Source organism: Pestalotiopsis fici (assembly GCF_000516985.1).
Source record: "Pestalotiopsis fici W106-1 unplaced genomic scaffold PFICI_Scf_8, whole genome shotgun sequence".
NCBI lineage: Eukaryota > Fungi > Ascomycota > Sordariomycetes > Amphisphaeriales > Sporocadaceae > Pestalotiopsis > Pestalotiopsis fici.
The window spans coordinates 1349520-1363999 of NW_006917098.1; the positions used below are offsets into that span (position 1 = coordinate 1349520).

General features: G+C 51.6%; 6 protein-coding genes across 6 annotated transcripts; 4 read left to right on the plus strand and 2 right to left on the minus strand.

The window, feature by feature from the left end:
* Nucleotides 1-803: 803 nt before the first annotated feature.
* On the minus strand, nt 804-2752 carry PFICI_11087 (uncharacterized protein; the record flags this gene model as incomplete). The annotated part of the gene is made up of 3 exons (XM_007839668.1): nt 804-1285; nt 1400-2487; nt 2550-2752. The coding sequence occupies 3 exons, from the start codon at nt 2750-2752 to the stop codon at nt 804-806; spliced, it is 1773 nt and encodes a 590-aa protein (XP_007837859.1).
* Nucleotides 2753-3328: 576 nt separating this feature from the next.
* On the plus strand, nt 3329-5387 carry PFICI_11088 (uncharacterized protein; the record flags this gene model as incomplete). Its single annotated transcript, XM_007839669.1, has 2 exons — nt 3329-3365; nt 3427-5387. 2 exons carry the CDS (start codon nt 3329-3331, stop codon nt 5385-5387), a joined length of 1998 nt encoding a protein of 665 aa, XP_007837860.1.
* Nucleotides 5388-5776: 389 nt separating this feature from the next.
* PFICI_11089 (uncharacterized protein) lies at nt 5777-7166 on the minus strand (the record flags this gene model as incomplete). The annotated part of the gene is made up of 4 exons (XM_007839670.1): nt 5777-6163; nt 6220-6428; nt 6493-6703; nt 6762-7166. The coding sequence occupies 4 exons, from the start codon at nt 7164-7166 to the stop codon at nt 5777-5779; spliced, it is 1212 nt and encodes a 403-aa protein (XP_007837861.1).
* A 570-nt stretch (nt 7167-7736) lies between these two features.
* PFICI_11090 (uncharacterized protein) lies at nt 7737-8928 on the plus strand (the record flags this gene model as incomplete). The annotated part of the gene is made up of 2 exons (XM_007839671.1): nt 7737-7839; nt 7901-8928. The coding sequence occupies 2 exons, from the start codon at nt 7737-7739 to the stop codon at nt 8926-8928; spliced, it is 1131 nt and encodes a 376-aa protein (XP_007837862.1).
* Nucleotides 8929-9227: 299 nt separating this feature from the next.
* Nucleotides 9228-9680, plus strand: PFICI_11091 (uncharacterized protein; the record flags this gene model as incomplete). Its single annotated transcript, XM_007839672.1, has 1 exon — nt 9228-9680. One exon carries the CDS (start codon nt 9228-9230, stop codon nt 9678-9680), a length of 453 nt encoding a protein of 150 aa, XP_007837863.1.
* A 640-nt stretch (nt 9681-10320) lies between these two features.
* Nucleotides 10321-13754, plus strand: PFICI_11092 (uncharacterized protein; the record flags this gene model as incomplete). The annotated part of the gene is made up of 2 exons (XM_007839673.1): nt 10321-11688; nt 11751-13754. The coding sequence occupies 2 exons, from the start codon at nt 10321-10323 to the stop codon at nt 13752-13754; spliced, it is 3372 nt and encodes a 1123-aa protein (XP_007837864.1).
* Nucleotides 13755-14480: the final 726 nt, after the last annotated feature.

Here is a 14480-nt window from a genome sequence, read left to right on the forward strand (position 1 = left end):
TTCTGAAGAATAGCAGACTGGAGCTTTGCGCCGATTCATGGAAATTCTCAGAGTCAAGCGTCTTTTCCTGAACGGGCAAATTGCGTATCTCAGTGAATCTCAGACTCGTCGTAACAACCATGCGCTTTCTCATGTGGAAAGAGAGGGCGATCTCACCAGGATAGTCGGACACGGAGCCGTTGCAAACACTCCGAGCCTCGCTTCTAATGATAAGCCGAATCCCCGATGTTGAAAGTCATGTGATAGAAAGTCATACCGCGTACGTCATCAGGTTCTGAATTCATCACTTTGGATGCTATCAAGACTGTGGCAATATCTTGGTTCTCCGTTCCTCTGGCGCATAGTGTGGACAACGTGTCGTCGGTAGGCACTTCGCATCCAAAGGTTGACAAAGAAAAGAGAAGCAGACACAGCAGAGAATATAGGGCAAATGTATGATATTGTAAAAATTCGCTTTGCGTATACATTTCAATTTATATACAATTGCGGAACGGGCAGGAATGCCTTGAAAATATGACACTGGGCTTATCAACATGAAATTATCTCCAAATCGTGGATCGTCTAACTATGGAACGGAACCGGTGGCTATCCGATGCTCAAAATACACCCAGTCGCACAGCCTGGGCCAATTACCGATCTCACAATGCTCATTCAAGATAATAACCATGTTAATCTTCCATATCCCTTCCTCTTCCTCCGCCATTTCTTATTGGAACGATAATTTGGTGATAGGAGTTAGTTCTTGGGTGGAATGATTGGTAGGCGTAAAAAGTTTACACAACCCGGACCAAAATGCAGATGGTTCAAACCACGAAGGTCACTAGGTGATCTGCCAGGATAGACATTTGAGCAAAGATTCGGATGTAGAAATGGGTGACTAACCTATCATCTGGGTCTGTATGCATGAAAAGTCCACTTCCGTCCGTGTCCTTGGAGCTAATTTCAAACGAGAGTTTGCTGCCAGCGGTCACAACTAAATTTGTTGGCCAAAGCTCCACGTCGACGGAATATATCTCGCCGCAGACGACCGGTAGTACATCGGCTGAGGTGTAATCTCGATGTGGTTGCCATGGCCGATGGTGAGGGTGTCGCGGGTTCGTTTGGCGCAGAGCAAGACGCAGGGAACCTTTTGTGGCCGGGACGCCCTCACCTCCAGATCCAGTGTACAATATCTCTTTCCCATCGGGAGCAAAATGCCGAAGACTGACAAAGAGGTCCATGCCAGATGGCGCGGTCTCCGACGTTCCTTGACTAATAGATACGTTCAAGTGTGCCACAATATGACCTGCCCGAGAATCAGAATGCTGCGTACATTAAGTTGAGTGTTGACGAAACTAGAACACTTGGACCCGAAGACTGCCCAAATCAAAGTGAAAGAAGGTTTCCACTGTTTACATACCAGTGATTTCAAGCTCCTGGGAAAATGGCTCGGTGTCGAATGATATGGCCGTCTTGCCATCTCCAAAAGCCTCATAGCTTAGATCTGTGCTCCTAGTAGCATCGGGCTTGCGAAATTGGAGGTTGTTATCCTCGGTCAGAAAGAAATCCGTGTACTCTGTCCTGGACAAAGGCCACTCGTCCTCGTCCCTTTGTAGAAAAGTGGCCTCAGCGATCGGATCATTGAATCCGACATTGCCTTTTCGGATGACCATATTGATAGCAGGAATCTTGCCTCTTTCTGCCCATCCGAGACTATCTTTCCCCTTCAAGAAAGCGTCGAGAAAGCTCTTTTGAATTTCGACTGCCTCGGGTGAATAGAAAGGCAGATCATGACGTCCTACGATGAATCTGAGGTACTTGAATTCCGAGCTGGCTAGGGTAAAAGCCCGTACATTGCCCCTAAGGTGTAGCAGGATGCCACCCCAATTGGCAACACTGAGCAGAGGCACTTGGATATCTTCCAATCGAAAATTTGTTTTCGTAAAGAATTCGTTATCCCGATACTTGAAGGCATGGTACGCGGCGGGGTTTGTGGCGCGATTGGCTGCGAGTTCCTCTGGGGACAAATCTCCGTCAATGGTATCAGGGCCCCAATTCCGAGAAGCGCGGCCGGGCAAACCATACTGATTCGGAGCGATTTGGCGGGCATACCAGATCTGGAAGAATGTGTTTGAGAGTATCCCACCGTGTCGGCATGCTTCGCTGTACATGTCCGAGAACCCTTCCCACGGAACAATGGCAGCCAATCCTCGAGGCTTCCGGGCCGCTACTGGCCATTGCATGCCAGCGTAATAACTTATACCAAGTAGGCCAACTTTGCCGCTGGACCAAGGTTGATCGGCCGCCCATTCGATCAAGTCGCAAAAGGCATTGACGGTGGTCTTGGACAAAAAGTCGAGAACCCCCGGTGATTGTCCGATCCCTGGCTCGTCGGCTCGTACGACAACATATCCTTGAGCTGTCCAATACCCAGGAGTTGGCGTTTCCCAAGCTGAGTGTTCGGTCTGATGTTCTTCAGGTAATTCGGCAAAACTTTTTGGATTGAATCTGTCCACACAACGGTCAGCAGCAGTCTCTCTGGCAAGTAAGAATCGGACGATATCACCCACACTGAATATGGAACGTCTTTTCCATATGGCCCCAGCGTAGCAATCACTGGGTATTTCCGACTGGAGTCGACGTCCTTGGGTCGATATACGTTGCAGCGCAAGACGCCACCTGATTGCAGGGGAACAGAGACATTTTGTTCAAAAATATAGGAATATGAAGCTGAATCAATGGTGGAAATATCTCGGTATTGAGACGTGGACATGTTTGTGAAGTTGGTATTTAGGTGGTTAAAGCCTTTGTCAATTTCATGAATTCCTCTTCGATGTCTTGGAAATGAGTCCTGAAATTGACTGGATTATGCTGCTCTATGTATCTTGTGATAGAAGAGAGGACCTAGCTGCCTTTACTTGACACAGCTTCACACAGGCAAACCCTGCGGAGTATAACCATATTCCCCTTCTCCGTACTACTACCTCGGCATTTTACATTTATTAAATTCAACGGGAAATCCATATCTCCGGTCTAATATACCGAGTGTCGGAATATTGACAATATCGTGGGCGGCAAAGCTCCGTCTCCGTTACTATGCGCAGTTACCCTGAGGGACCTCGGGACTCCGTCCTCTGTAGTGCTACCCTAGCGGAAGCCCCACCATAATGGACTTACCAGCTGGCACTGGAGTGGGTGGTGGCGAGTGGCCCACTGTAGCACCAGGGGCGGGGCCATTTAGTGGTGGCCAGTTGCTGCCATTACACTGGCATCCAGTCAACAACTGCCAGATAGTAAGCATCAATGAACTACCTTGACTGTTCACCTTCGGTCAAGGGCCAGCATAAGCATGCGAACTTCCCAGAGACGATCATTGGCTTGTGTAGGTACGTCTCAATTGAAATCAAACATCCGTGTTGCGACTCATCGGCTCTGACCATGTTCCAGAATGTACAAAGAGGAAAGTCAAGTGCGACAAGCAGGTGCCCTGTTCGCGATGTAGCCGGCTACAACTGCAGTGTTACCGAGAAAAGGTCCGCCTAAAAAGGAGTGTTCTTCAGCACGAGAGTCAGATCGATTTCTTGAATGAAATCATCACTGATCTTGAGACCTCGGCGCAGCAACTCGTCCTGAGCACCACCATTGGCAAACTGAAAGCACGTGTGCAACTTTTACAGTTTGGAGACGAGCAAATCAGCCAGGGGTCCAGAGAGGGTACGCCAATCGCACCCGTGTCAGAGACTTTGCCCGCCCAGACCCATGAGCCCGAGAGCAATCCGCGGGCTGTTCACCATGAAGGTGATCCCTCGCTCATCACTGCCCTGGAACACCTGGCTTGGGGCAGAGTCTCTCGGAACTGTTTTCCCCACCGAACATGTCGATGCGAACACAGAAAACTCGCATTACCAGGCGTGCATATCTCACAAGAGATGGGGCTTCCATTCGTCCCGGACAACCAGGATGCGCGAAGCTTGATTCAATTTCATCTACAACACCTTGCGTGGCATCACAATTGCCTCCATGGGCCAACATTCTCAGAACAATGCGAAAACTTCTGGATATCGGGCGTGGTCGATCATCCGCTATGGCTGGCCCTTTATTTCTCGGTTTTGAGCGCCACCGTGTTTGCAATCCAGAATAGTCAAAAGTCCAAGAACCTGGTCGAGCTTGGAGACGACCTACCCCAGGCGCAGGAACTCTTCTCAAGCATGACCAATGTCCTGTTTCGGTTTCAATTTCTCAGCGACCTGAACATATACTCGGCACAAGCGATTGCGATATCAACCGAGGTAGCCCACAATCTGGGGCAAAGCCAACTCAACGCCACCTTGTTCAATGCCGCCGTGAGAATTGCCGAATGTCTAGGGCTGCATAGAATTGAGGATACGGCGGAGGAAGATTGGGCGACCAAAGCAGAACGTGAAACTGGAAAGAGGGTCTGGTGCCAAGTAACTATTCAAGATCATTTCGCCATCCCCTTTACCGAATCGTATACAATATCCCCAGGTCACGTCTCGACAACTTTTCCATCAAATGCGGATGACCATGATCTCATAGATCAGCCGGAAAATGTACCGACGGTCAGCAGTTATGTACGAGTACTCTCCAAGATGGCGTCTTTGATGCCCGAGATGCTCGATGGCCTCGGTCCCGCCAAGAACGCCCGACCTCTCCAGGAGCAATATATGCATATCTTGAGCATCGACCGGCGCATGAGGGAGACTGTCAAGACATTTCCTTCTTTCTTCCTACGACAAGACTCGGAGAAGGAGATACATTTTCCATGGCTTGGAGTCGCAAGAAAAAGTCTCGCGATTACGGCTGCCGAAAAGATCATCATGATTCATAGACCATTTCTTTTCAGGTCATTCCAAATGCCACTATACGCATTTACCCGAAAAACGTGTACGGCAGCTGCTACGACTATTTTGCGGGAACATGAAGCACTAGTTGTGGCCGATGATCTCTCCATCTGGACACATACGGCGTTTTGCATCACAGCAGCTGTCATACTCTGCTTTGAAATCTACCACGGGTCTGAAACGGACCCAACATCGGCGGACATCCACAGAGTGAACGTTTTAGCTACTCGAAGTCGCCTAGTCACCAGAACGAGCGATCTCCTGGCACAGCGCGGAGTTGTCCTTATCGACTCACTGCTGGAACAGCGCCAGAACAATGCGATTGCAGCTGGTGCCTCTATGGTCGACTTTGACTACATTGCGGCGGCTCTGTATCCCATGAATGATGGACAGGCCCAAAAGCACGGTATCACCGCAAACGAAGCTACCGCAGCAGATGCTGGCCAGTCTGGAGATTTTCTCGCAGATCATGGATACATTGATGCTGGATTCGACTCATGGTTCAACGAAATGTTTCTCGATACCAATATCTACTTTGATTCATAGCTACCCTTGAGATAGACCCTTTGGAATATTGAGCAGCCGACATTTTGCATAAGCCAGGCACAATTACGCACTCCGTCAGGATGGCATGATGGCCCACCTGGTAAACCTTTCTGCGACCAATAACAACAGTCAACCTTCTCATGTGCTTGAGTTACTGAATGGTTTTCATCTTCTCTTCCGTCTGACCTTTTCACTAGCCAGGTAAGACGCCGTCATGAAAAGAAATCATTGTGCAGCAATGAGTTGTTCACGTTAAAATACGATTTCAAGACATTACATTTTGCATTTCTATTTGATCTCTGACTGTAACTTTCTAGGAGAGTCATTCAAGTTCGTCTCTAGCATTTATTTGTTACAACCTTTTTCCCCATCCAATCGCCCTCCTCAGCTCAAGCTTGCGCCCGCACGAAACCTGTCGCGTTTACGCCGGGATAGTCACGGAAAGGCTTGGGCGGCTCTCCACTAGTCATGGTGCATTGCCAGAGCAGGCGCTGCTTGTCCTTGGCATCGTGCTGCTCGAGCTGGCCGGTGATGCTGTGCATGACGCCGCGGTTGTGGAAGATGACGAGGTCGCCCTCAATCCAGCGGTGTGCGTAAATGTGCTTGGCCGCGTAGATCTTCTTTTGCATGTTGTAGACAATCTTGCGAACCTCCTCCACGTCGTCAATGACGGTCTCCTCGCCTGTCTGCGGGTTGCGCGTCGTGAGTTTGTATACGCAGCAGCCGTGAACCTGTAGGAAGGGTCGGGAGGGGTTGAGGGGGTTCTTCCAGACCATCTTTCTCAACTATTAGCATGGCACATTCGGATGAAACTGTACATGGCAAAACTTACAGGGTGCTCTGCCACTTTGTCCCACTGCCACTCCGAGACTTGGTCAACAGGGACCTCGCGGCCAAGAGTAGGGATAGTCAGGCCGTCCTCGGACGACTTGCACTGTCTGATGTACTCATAGGCTTGCGGGGCGTATGTTACTGTTGTGTTGAGAGCGAATTCTTGCTCTTCGGGCGTCAAGAGATCGAAAGCACGGGCACCTGAGAAGACTAAAAGAGAGTCAGCAGGGGCAATTCAGAGAGCAAAGACTGCAGCTCTCAATCTTTGACTTACAGGCCGTGGCGCCAGCGCCAATCTCCTTCTCTCCGTCTGGAAACTTGATCTTCTGGTCCGGGATCTTGGGGATCTGGATCGAGTGCAAGACTGTCACCTCGCCGGGCAATCTCTCATAGAAGGGTGTGTCCATGTGCCACCGGTAGGGTCTTGTGAAACCGCTGTCTAGCTCCTCCTTTTCCAGAGGAGTCTCGTGGAACAAGGTGTGGTCCTAGAACATTGTCAATCAAACTTGCAATTCAACATATTGGAATTAGTATCCTACTCACCAGGTGGATGACCTCCAATTCCGGAATGCCCTCGTAGTTCTGAAACTTGCCGGATCCAATGATACCAACCTGCGGCGCCTTGGGGATACGACCGGCCTTGTAGGCCGAGAGAATGTTTCTCGGGTCGCTGACGGCCTTTTCTCCGGCCGAGTGGATGCCAATGGCGGAATCGTCAAAGATCTTGGCGAGCTCGGGCAGCACCGTTGGGTCGACGCCCTTTTGTCCGCGAATGACAATGACCTGGTTCTCAAAGAGGGCCTGACGGAGCACGTCCTTGTCCTGGGCGGTCAGACGCTCCAGGTCCAGAATGGGCATGTCGCTAGGGAGCTTGATCTCGGCGCCAATGGCCGTGTCTTGTCGGACGTCGGGGCCGAAGACCTCGAAGCTCAAACCCTGGGAAGACATTTTGCTTGAGAAGTATATGAATATGAAAGCTGAATTCAATGGTGGAATAGAAATCTGCAGCTCATCTCAAATCCCTTTGACTGTCTCTTCAAGGCATTATTATAATCGAGCCTTCAAGACCCACAGCGGGTGAGTTGGACATCTCATCCGTGCCAACTTTTGAGTCTCTGCCGGCCCCGTTTGCGAGATCTCGGCACAGACGATTCTCCGTAGTCAATTGAAATGCTAATGCAGTAATTTTACAAGCAGTCTGTTACAAATCATTGGACAGGAGTGGTCAACTATCTCCGGGAAATGTGGATAAGCGGACGAGCTGGAAGACTCACCCGACGCTTGGCCACTTACTAGAGCAAGTCTGGACTTTTGGCATAGCCCCAGTAAATATCATGGGCCAATCATGACTAGGATTTTAGTCTATACCTACCGAGCTGGGCTCGGTTGAGCTGCACAACTCACCCGCTGTGGACCGATAAGATTCACTATATGTATTTGAGGTTGCAAGAATGTCAATCAGGCTGTACATCTGCTCTGTTACTATCCAATACTAGTTCTACCAACATACCTTACAAAATGGCTTCCGAATCTTTTAGCTGCCAACCTATCGCCCGTCCGGCTGGATCGGACATTGATTTCGGTGCTGAAGTCACTGGACTTGACCTTGAGAACTTGACTGGTATGTGGCAGCATGTTGACAAGAATTGCGAAGAGAGTGAAACTGAAGTATAGATTACTAGATGACGATTTCGACAAGCTGCGCGGCGCTCTTTACGAGAACCAAGTTGTAGTCATCCGCAACCAAAAGCAACTCACACCAAAGGCACAATACAGTCTCACACGGAGATTTGATCCCGAGACGGACATTTACAGCCACGGAAAATCCATCGACAAGCGCAGCGTCTTGCACGCCGACTTGAAAACCATTCCCCACCAACCACAAGTCCAGGTCATTGGCCACGGCTTTGTCAAGTCCTTTGAGGGTCTTGAGAACATTCAGCTCAAGCACCCGCACCACAAGACCTTCCACAAGCACCCTATTTCTCCTGAAAAGGATGCAGACTTTACCCACTTTTACCGGTGGCACATTGACTCGGCCATGTACGACCTGGACCCCCCAATGGTGACTTCCCTGCTGGCCGTATCCGTACCCGGCGGGCGGAGACAGACTCTGCTGTACGACGACGGCACCGGCGCGCAAATGGACGTGCCCCTCGGCACCACGGCCTTTTTCAGCGGCTACCGGCTCTACGATCTCTTGTCCGACGACGAAAAGGAGTTTGTACGCGGCAGCAAGGTCGAGTACGCGGCACACCCGTATATTTGGATGAGCAAGGCCAAGGCGCGGTCCAACGGGCTGGGCCTCTTCTCCGACGGCCTCGAGCTGCCCGAGGACCAGCTCCCCGCCGTCGAGGGCGACAAGGTGCGCGTGTACCCCATGGCGTGGCGGAACCCCGTCACGGGCAAGCTGGCCGTCATGGTGTACCCGACGCCGATCCGGCGCATCCACCTGGCCGACGGCACGGTGCTCGAGGATCTGGCCGAGGTGCGCGAGCTCGTGTACAAGCTGCAGCGCCGGGCCATTGACCCGCACCTCGTCTACCCGCACGACTGGAAAGAGGGCGATCTGGTGCTTTTCAACAACCACGGTGTGATGCACTCCATTGTCGGCTCGTTCGGGGAGGGCGAGACGAGGATATTCCGTCAGTGTAATATGGCCGCCAGCCGGCCACCGCAGGGTCCACTCGTCGAGACTGTACAATCATAAATGAAAAGTAATAATAAACAAAAAGATCTCAAATCGATTTTTATCTAAACATGTATGAAATTTGGTGAAAAGTGATGTAATCAAATATTTACTGCTATGGGCAAAATGTGAGAAGAGTCGAATTGACAATAGGGCGCAACGTGGGGACTTGTAGTCAGTGGGGCACATGAAAGTTGACACTTTAAGCATATCAGCATTCCTCATGCAAACCTCTGTTGATGTGCTTCCTTTCTCGTCAATCTCTTTATCCCTTGACCGAACTCAATCTTCAATTTTCCTAAAGAAAAACAGAATAAATAATGTCTCAACTGGTTGGCCACCCCGGTGAGCTGTCTCTTGCCAAGCTCCTCGCTACACTCACCGCGACACTACACCCGGCCCTCTACGTCTTTGCCGTGGTCCGGGACGACGAGTCCAAGCTGCCGCCCTGGTCCAAAGTGCAGATGCTGTTTCGCGAGGCCGATTCCGAGGGCGTCACGGTGATCCTGACCCAAGAGGACGCCGAGGCTTCTGGGTTGGAGTACTGCTTCCCCTGCCGCAAAATCACCCTCGACGTTACGTCCAGTCTCGACGCCGTCGGGTTCATCGCCGTCGTGGCCACCCGGCTGGCTGCCCACGGCATGGGAGTCAATCCTATTAGCGGATTCTATCACGATCACCTTTTTGTGCCACAAGGGAGAGAGGAGGACGCCATGAGGATCATTGCGGAACTGGCCGAGGAGAAGAGGAAGGAGACTGGGTTGCAGGGTTGATGGGGGATTTTCCCAGATGTTTTAGTTGACAAGCTCATCAGTCAAACTGAACTGTGAATGATTGTCGATCCGGGGTTGTCAGCAAGACTAAAAAAGGAAATTCCTCGGTGGGGCCATAGGGCCTGGGATCATATTGAAAAGAAAAAATGTCCGAAGCTTTGAAACGCCATCGACAGAAGAACAATCGACCGCTATTAGACGGGAGTCGGCACTTGCTGCTCCACCCAGCCATAGGGATCTCTTTGGTCCTGGCATGTTTGGCGAAACAAGATAGGAATAAAAACGGAGAGAACCCAGTCCTTACAAGTGTGTATATAATTAAGGTAACCAGTCACCAGTCTCTCCTGTCAGACAAGTATCCTTGTTTCCTGACCTGTCGCGGTTCTTTCCCCAGCTAGCGCATTCTGAAAAGGGGGGCAAAGACATATCGCAGGCCCCTGCAAATGGAGTCTCGATGACAGGATGTCACCCCACTAGCAGTCCTCAATTACCCGTCAACAATGCACAACGATTCAATGCACCGAGTTGGTGACCAACAAATGGAAATGAAAAAGAAAGAAAAGCATGGCGCCAAGTGCTCCCAGGGCAGAATGGACTTCCTCTGGTATTCCAGTAGTTATTGCACATAGTCTGGTCGCCAATGGCTAGACGCAACAACAAAAGCGCTGGCCACGATGGACGACTTGGGAGCAAAGGCAGCCAGGCCACGACGACAACGCAGGGCTCGAGCGCCACGGTAACGCAGCGCGATCAGTACCAGCGTGAATTGACCGCCGCCTGTGCGCGAGCAAATGAAGAACGAGTGCGCCGCTTGCTGACGGAACACGAGCCATGGACTTCGGAAAAGGACAAGGCAGCACTGCGCAAAGCGTTGCAAAAGGCTTCGGCACGACACCAAATCGGCATCATTCGACTACTGCTACACTATGGCGCCGAAGTCGATGCCGGTGCCCCTGATGAGTTCCCTCCACTCTACCGGGCCGCTCAGGCGGGCCAGCGCGCCGTGGTCGAGGAGCTTCTCAAGCACAAGCCGGAGCTGGAAGCGCGTGAGATGCGCACCTGGCAGACGCCTCTGTTTGTCGCCAGCACCAAGGGCTTCCACACCATCGCGGCGTTGCTGTTGGCCAAGGGCGCGCGCGTCGACGCCCAGGATCGAGATGGGCGTACTCCCTTGTTGGCCATTGCCATCAACCCCAACTTCAAGTCGATCGAAACGGCGTCGCTGCTCGCGGACCACGGCGCCAACCTCGAGGCAAAAGACCGAATCGGTCGAACACCTCTACTTTGGGCTGCCACCAACCGCAACTACGAACTCGCCCAGACACTCCTGGAGAAGGGCGCCAATGCATCGGCCGTCAACAACCGCGGCCGCACTGCTCTGCACCTGATTGTCGACAGCAGCAACGGCGGTGGGAGAAGCAGCGGTGACCGGACATCGGCGCCCAAGAGGCCGCGCGAGGAGATGCTACAACTTTTGTTGCAGCACGGTGCTGACGCCAATGCTGCCAGTGATGGTGGCTGGAGACCTCTGCACAATGCCGCCCAAAAGGGGTTGACCTCTATTGTGCAGGTGCTGCTCAATGCTGGTGCCGATATCAATGCCCCGCTGTCCAACGGCATGACTGCCCTGCATTGGGCTGCCTTCAATGGCTTTGAGGAAGTCGCGCAGCTCATATGGTCCTGTCCCGAGGCCGATATGGGCATCAAGGACACATTTGGGCGTGCTGCCTGGTTGTGTGCCGCAGAACGTGGTCATGACGAGCTGGTAGAGCTCCTATCCCCCGGTCACAATAGCCACCGCTTGCCCAAATCCATGCACGAAGCTGCCCAAGCTTTCAACGCTACTGTCGTCGAGTTCAAAGACTTTGGTGAGAAGCAGCGCATCTCTAAGCCTCCGGTTTTCGATTTGCTGTACAGGTGGGATGAGAAGAATAGTCAGCCCGCCGTCCCTCTCTGGGCAGATAATCCTAAGAGCGAGTTCAAATGGATACATCTTCCTGCCAATAATGTAAGCCTATACATCTCATGCTCACTCAATTCTGCAAAATCCCTTTCTGACTAAGTGTTTAGCTTGCATGGGTAGAAACGCTCATGATCAACTGGTTTATCGAATCGGGATGTCGCGATCTCGAAGGGTTCAAAGCCCTCATGAAATGTCTCGAGCAAGAGCATCGCGGCCCATTCCCGCACGCCAATTATATGCGACCCTTCTGCCAGCGAATCTCCTCACAGCACCCCGGTGAAGAAGATGGAGACGCCCCTCCAGGAGGGGACGACATGATGGCCAGCCCGCTTCCCATTAAAATGAAGGACATGCGGCGCAGCACTAGTAATTTGTCACAGTTGACTCTCAGCCAGGGAATACCCGGTGGTGATGGCAAGATTGTCATGTTCATGCCGTACCTTCACTATGAGACAGATGAAAGCCGCCGAAAGATGATGGATGCCATCAAGATTGTGTCGTCGGCTAGTCACGCAAGCTCGCGCGATAAGACACCCGACATGCTGCTTTTGGAGGCATACCTGAACAATAAGCCGTCACTGCATCCGAGGCGAACACTGGACCAATTCTTTTATCGCGGTATTGACACGTCAGCCCGCGACCGAGACCAGGTTGTATACCGCTACTGTGAGGCTCATGGCCACGAACGCAAGGTTTTCATGGTAGACCAGCTTTGGGTTCTTGTTCTTAACAAGGACCTGATCATTACTTGTTTCCCCGAGCGTTGGGACCTACGTAGTCAGAAAGATCCATTGGGAGTACTCGACGGCATTGTGGGTGAAATGAATGCTAAAACTCGACCACCTGTTCGAAGTGTCTACCACCTGGCCATCCTGGTTTCCGGCCGTTGCTCTGGCATGTTCTCGCGACACCGAGCCGATGACCAGGACTATCAATTCCTTGACATGTTTGAGAGTTCCGTCGGCCGCGTGACAGAGGATCTGACGCACCTGTTTCACCACTTTGAGCGAGCCTCATCGCTTAGTCGACAGTGGGCTCGACCTTCTCGCCGGTCCAAGCTGCGCAGCAGCAAGAACAAAAACAAAAAGTCTGCAACGGAGGAGTCCAACTCCTTTGACCGGCTCCTCGACATTGGGACCGAGACATCGCTCCTAACCGAGGTGCGCGACATTCGCGATGAGCTAAATATCCTAACGATGATTCTCAACTCACAGTTGTGGACGCTGGGCGACTTGAAGAATTGTCTGGTCGAGGAATTAAGCCTCAGCGCCGCTTCGAGCCGGCTGATGCGCAACCACGTCAACAACATACACGTCACCGACATCCGCAAGCGCACCCTTGAGCAAGAGCGCCACCTCAAGGTCCACAAGCGCGATATCCAGACCATGGACGAGCAGGCTGAACGCCTATACCAGTCGCTGACGGACTTGCTGGACTTGAAGCAGAAGCACAGTAATGCACTCGAGGCTCGGTTCGCCAGTGAGCAAGCCCTGGCCGCGGCAAGAGAGGGCCAGACGGTCATGGTTTTCACCATTGTTACCATTATCTTTTTGCCCATGTCTTTCATTGCTGCATATTTCGGTATTAATATGGATTCTTTCAGCAACCTTGACAGCGACTATGTGGCGACGTGGACCTTTGGCGGCGGCCTGGCCATTTCAGTCGTCTTCATCTTCATGGCCTTTACCGTGGTCGACATTACAAGGGCTTTTGCCGGGTTCGGCGCCCTGATGAAGCGCGTATTCAACCGGAGCGACGCAGAGCACGACAAGAATAGCGCTGATGATGATGCCAAAGGAGAAGAGGTCGGAGCCAGATTACTGGAGCCTTCTTCGACAAGTCCACTCCACTCACCCGTCTTCCAGCGCAATCAGCCCAGCCCTCCCCTGTCCATGATCAGGACCAACAATACAATGAAGTCGGACGCCATGGAAATGAGCGTCTTTCCAACGACGGAATCGGATCTGGTCAAGATCAAGACGGCCACCAGTATCTTGTCCAAGACGCGATATGCGGTATCAGCAAAGAGCCCGAGAGCCCGTCGTGGATACGGAGACGACGATTTGGAGTGGGGGAGGCACGATCGGGAGCTGAGTGCCGATACTTGCTAATTTTTTATTTCATATGTGCATGATACCTAGATAGTTTGAGATCCTGATGGTTTAGAAGGTTGCGCCAGATATTCTTTGATCAAGAAGCGAAACAGTAGCGATGTTGGAATGAATAATGTAATTCCGTATCTAATATCATTGACAGTAGAGGTCCCCCCGTGTTAATGCCAACTATGATACAAGCCTGGGTGCAAGCAGTACGGGCGGTGTTGACAACCGCAGAAACTTTACACACCATCAACCAATATCTTGAGCATGCACATCCAATCATTTGGTGAAGTTTGGGTTTAATCATTTACAAATGGGGAAATGGCCTTGGACTCGAGTATCAAACTATGAGAATTCACTGAGGGCTCAAAGGACCAAGGACCCTTTCGGCTGTCGGCGCGATAGATTGTTTTTCAAGAGACCAATTGGGTTTTATTGTGGCGTTTTGCGCATCTTTTCAATGGTAGTGACTTAAGCTCCCGCTGAAGCTTGTTGCCATGTATTTCTGGTGCCTGCATTATGGCCGAAGCAGATGAGACACATGTCTTAAGATGCACCAACGGCTCATCGACTCTCGATCTGATACGCATGGTCTCAGCCTTCAATGTGATCGGATGCCGCAGAGTCGGGAACGGACCCTTTCATCCACCAAGTTCGGTTGCCCCGATGCCGTTGATTGGGATACCAAACGCTTGTTCCCTTTACCAGTAATCTTTTCTATCTGTCCAAGGCGAGTCG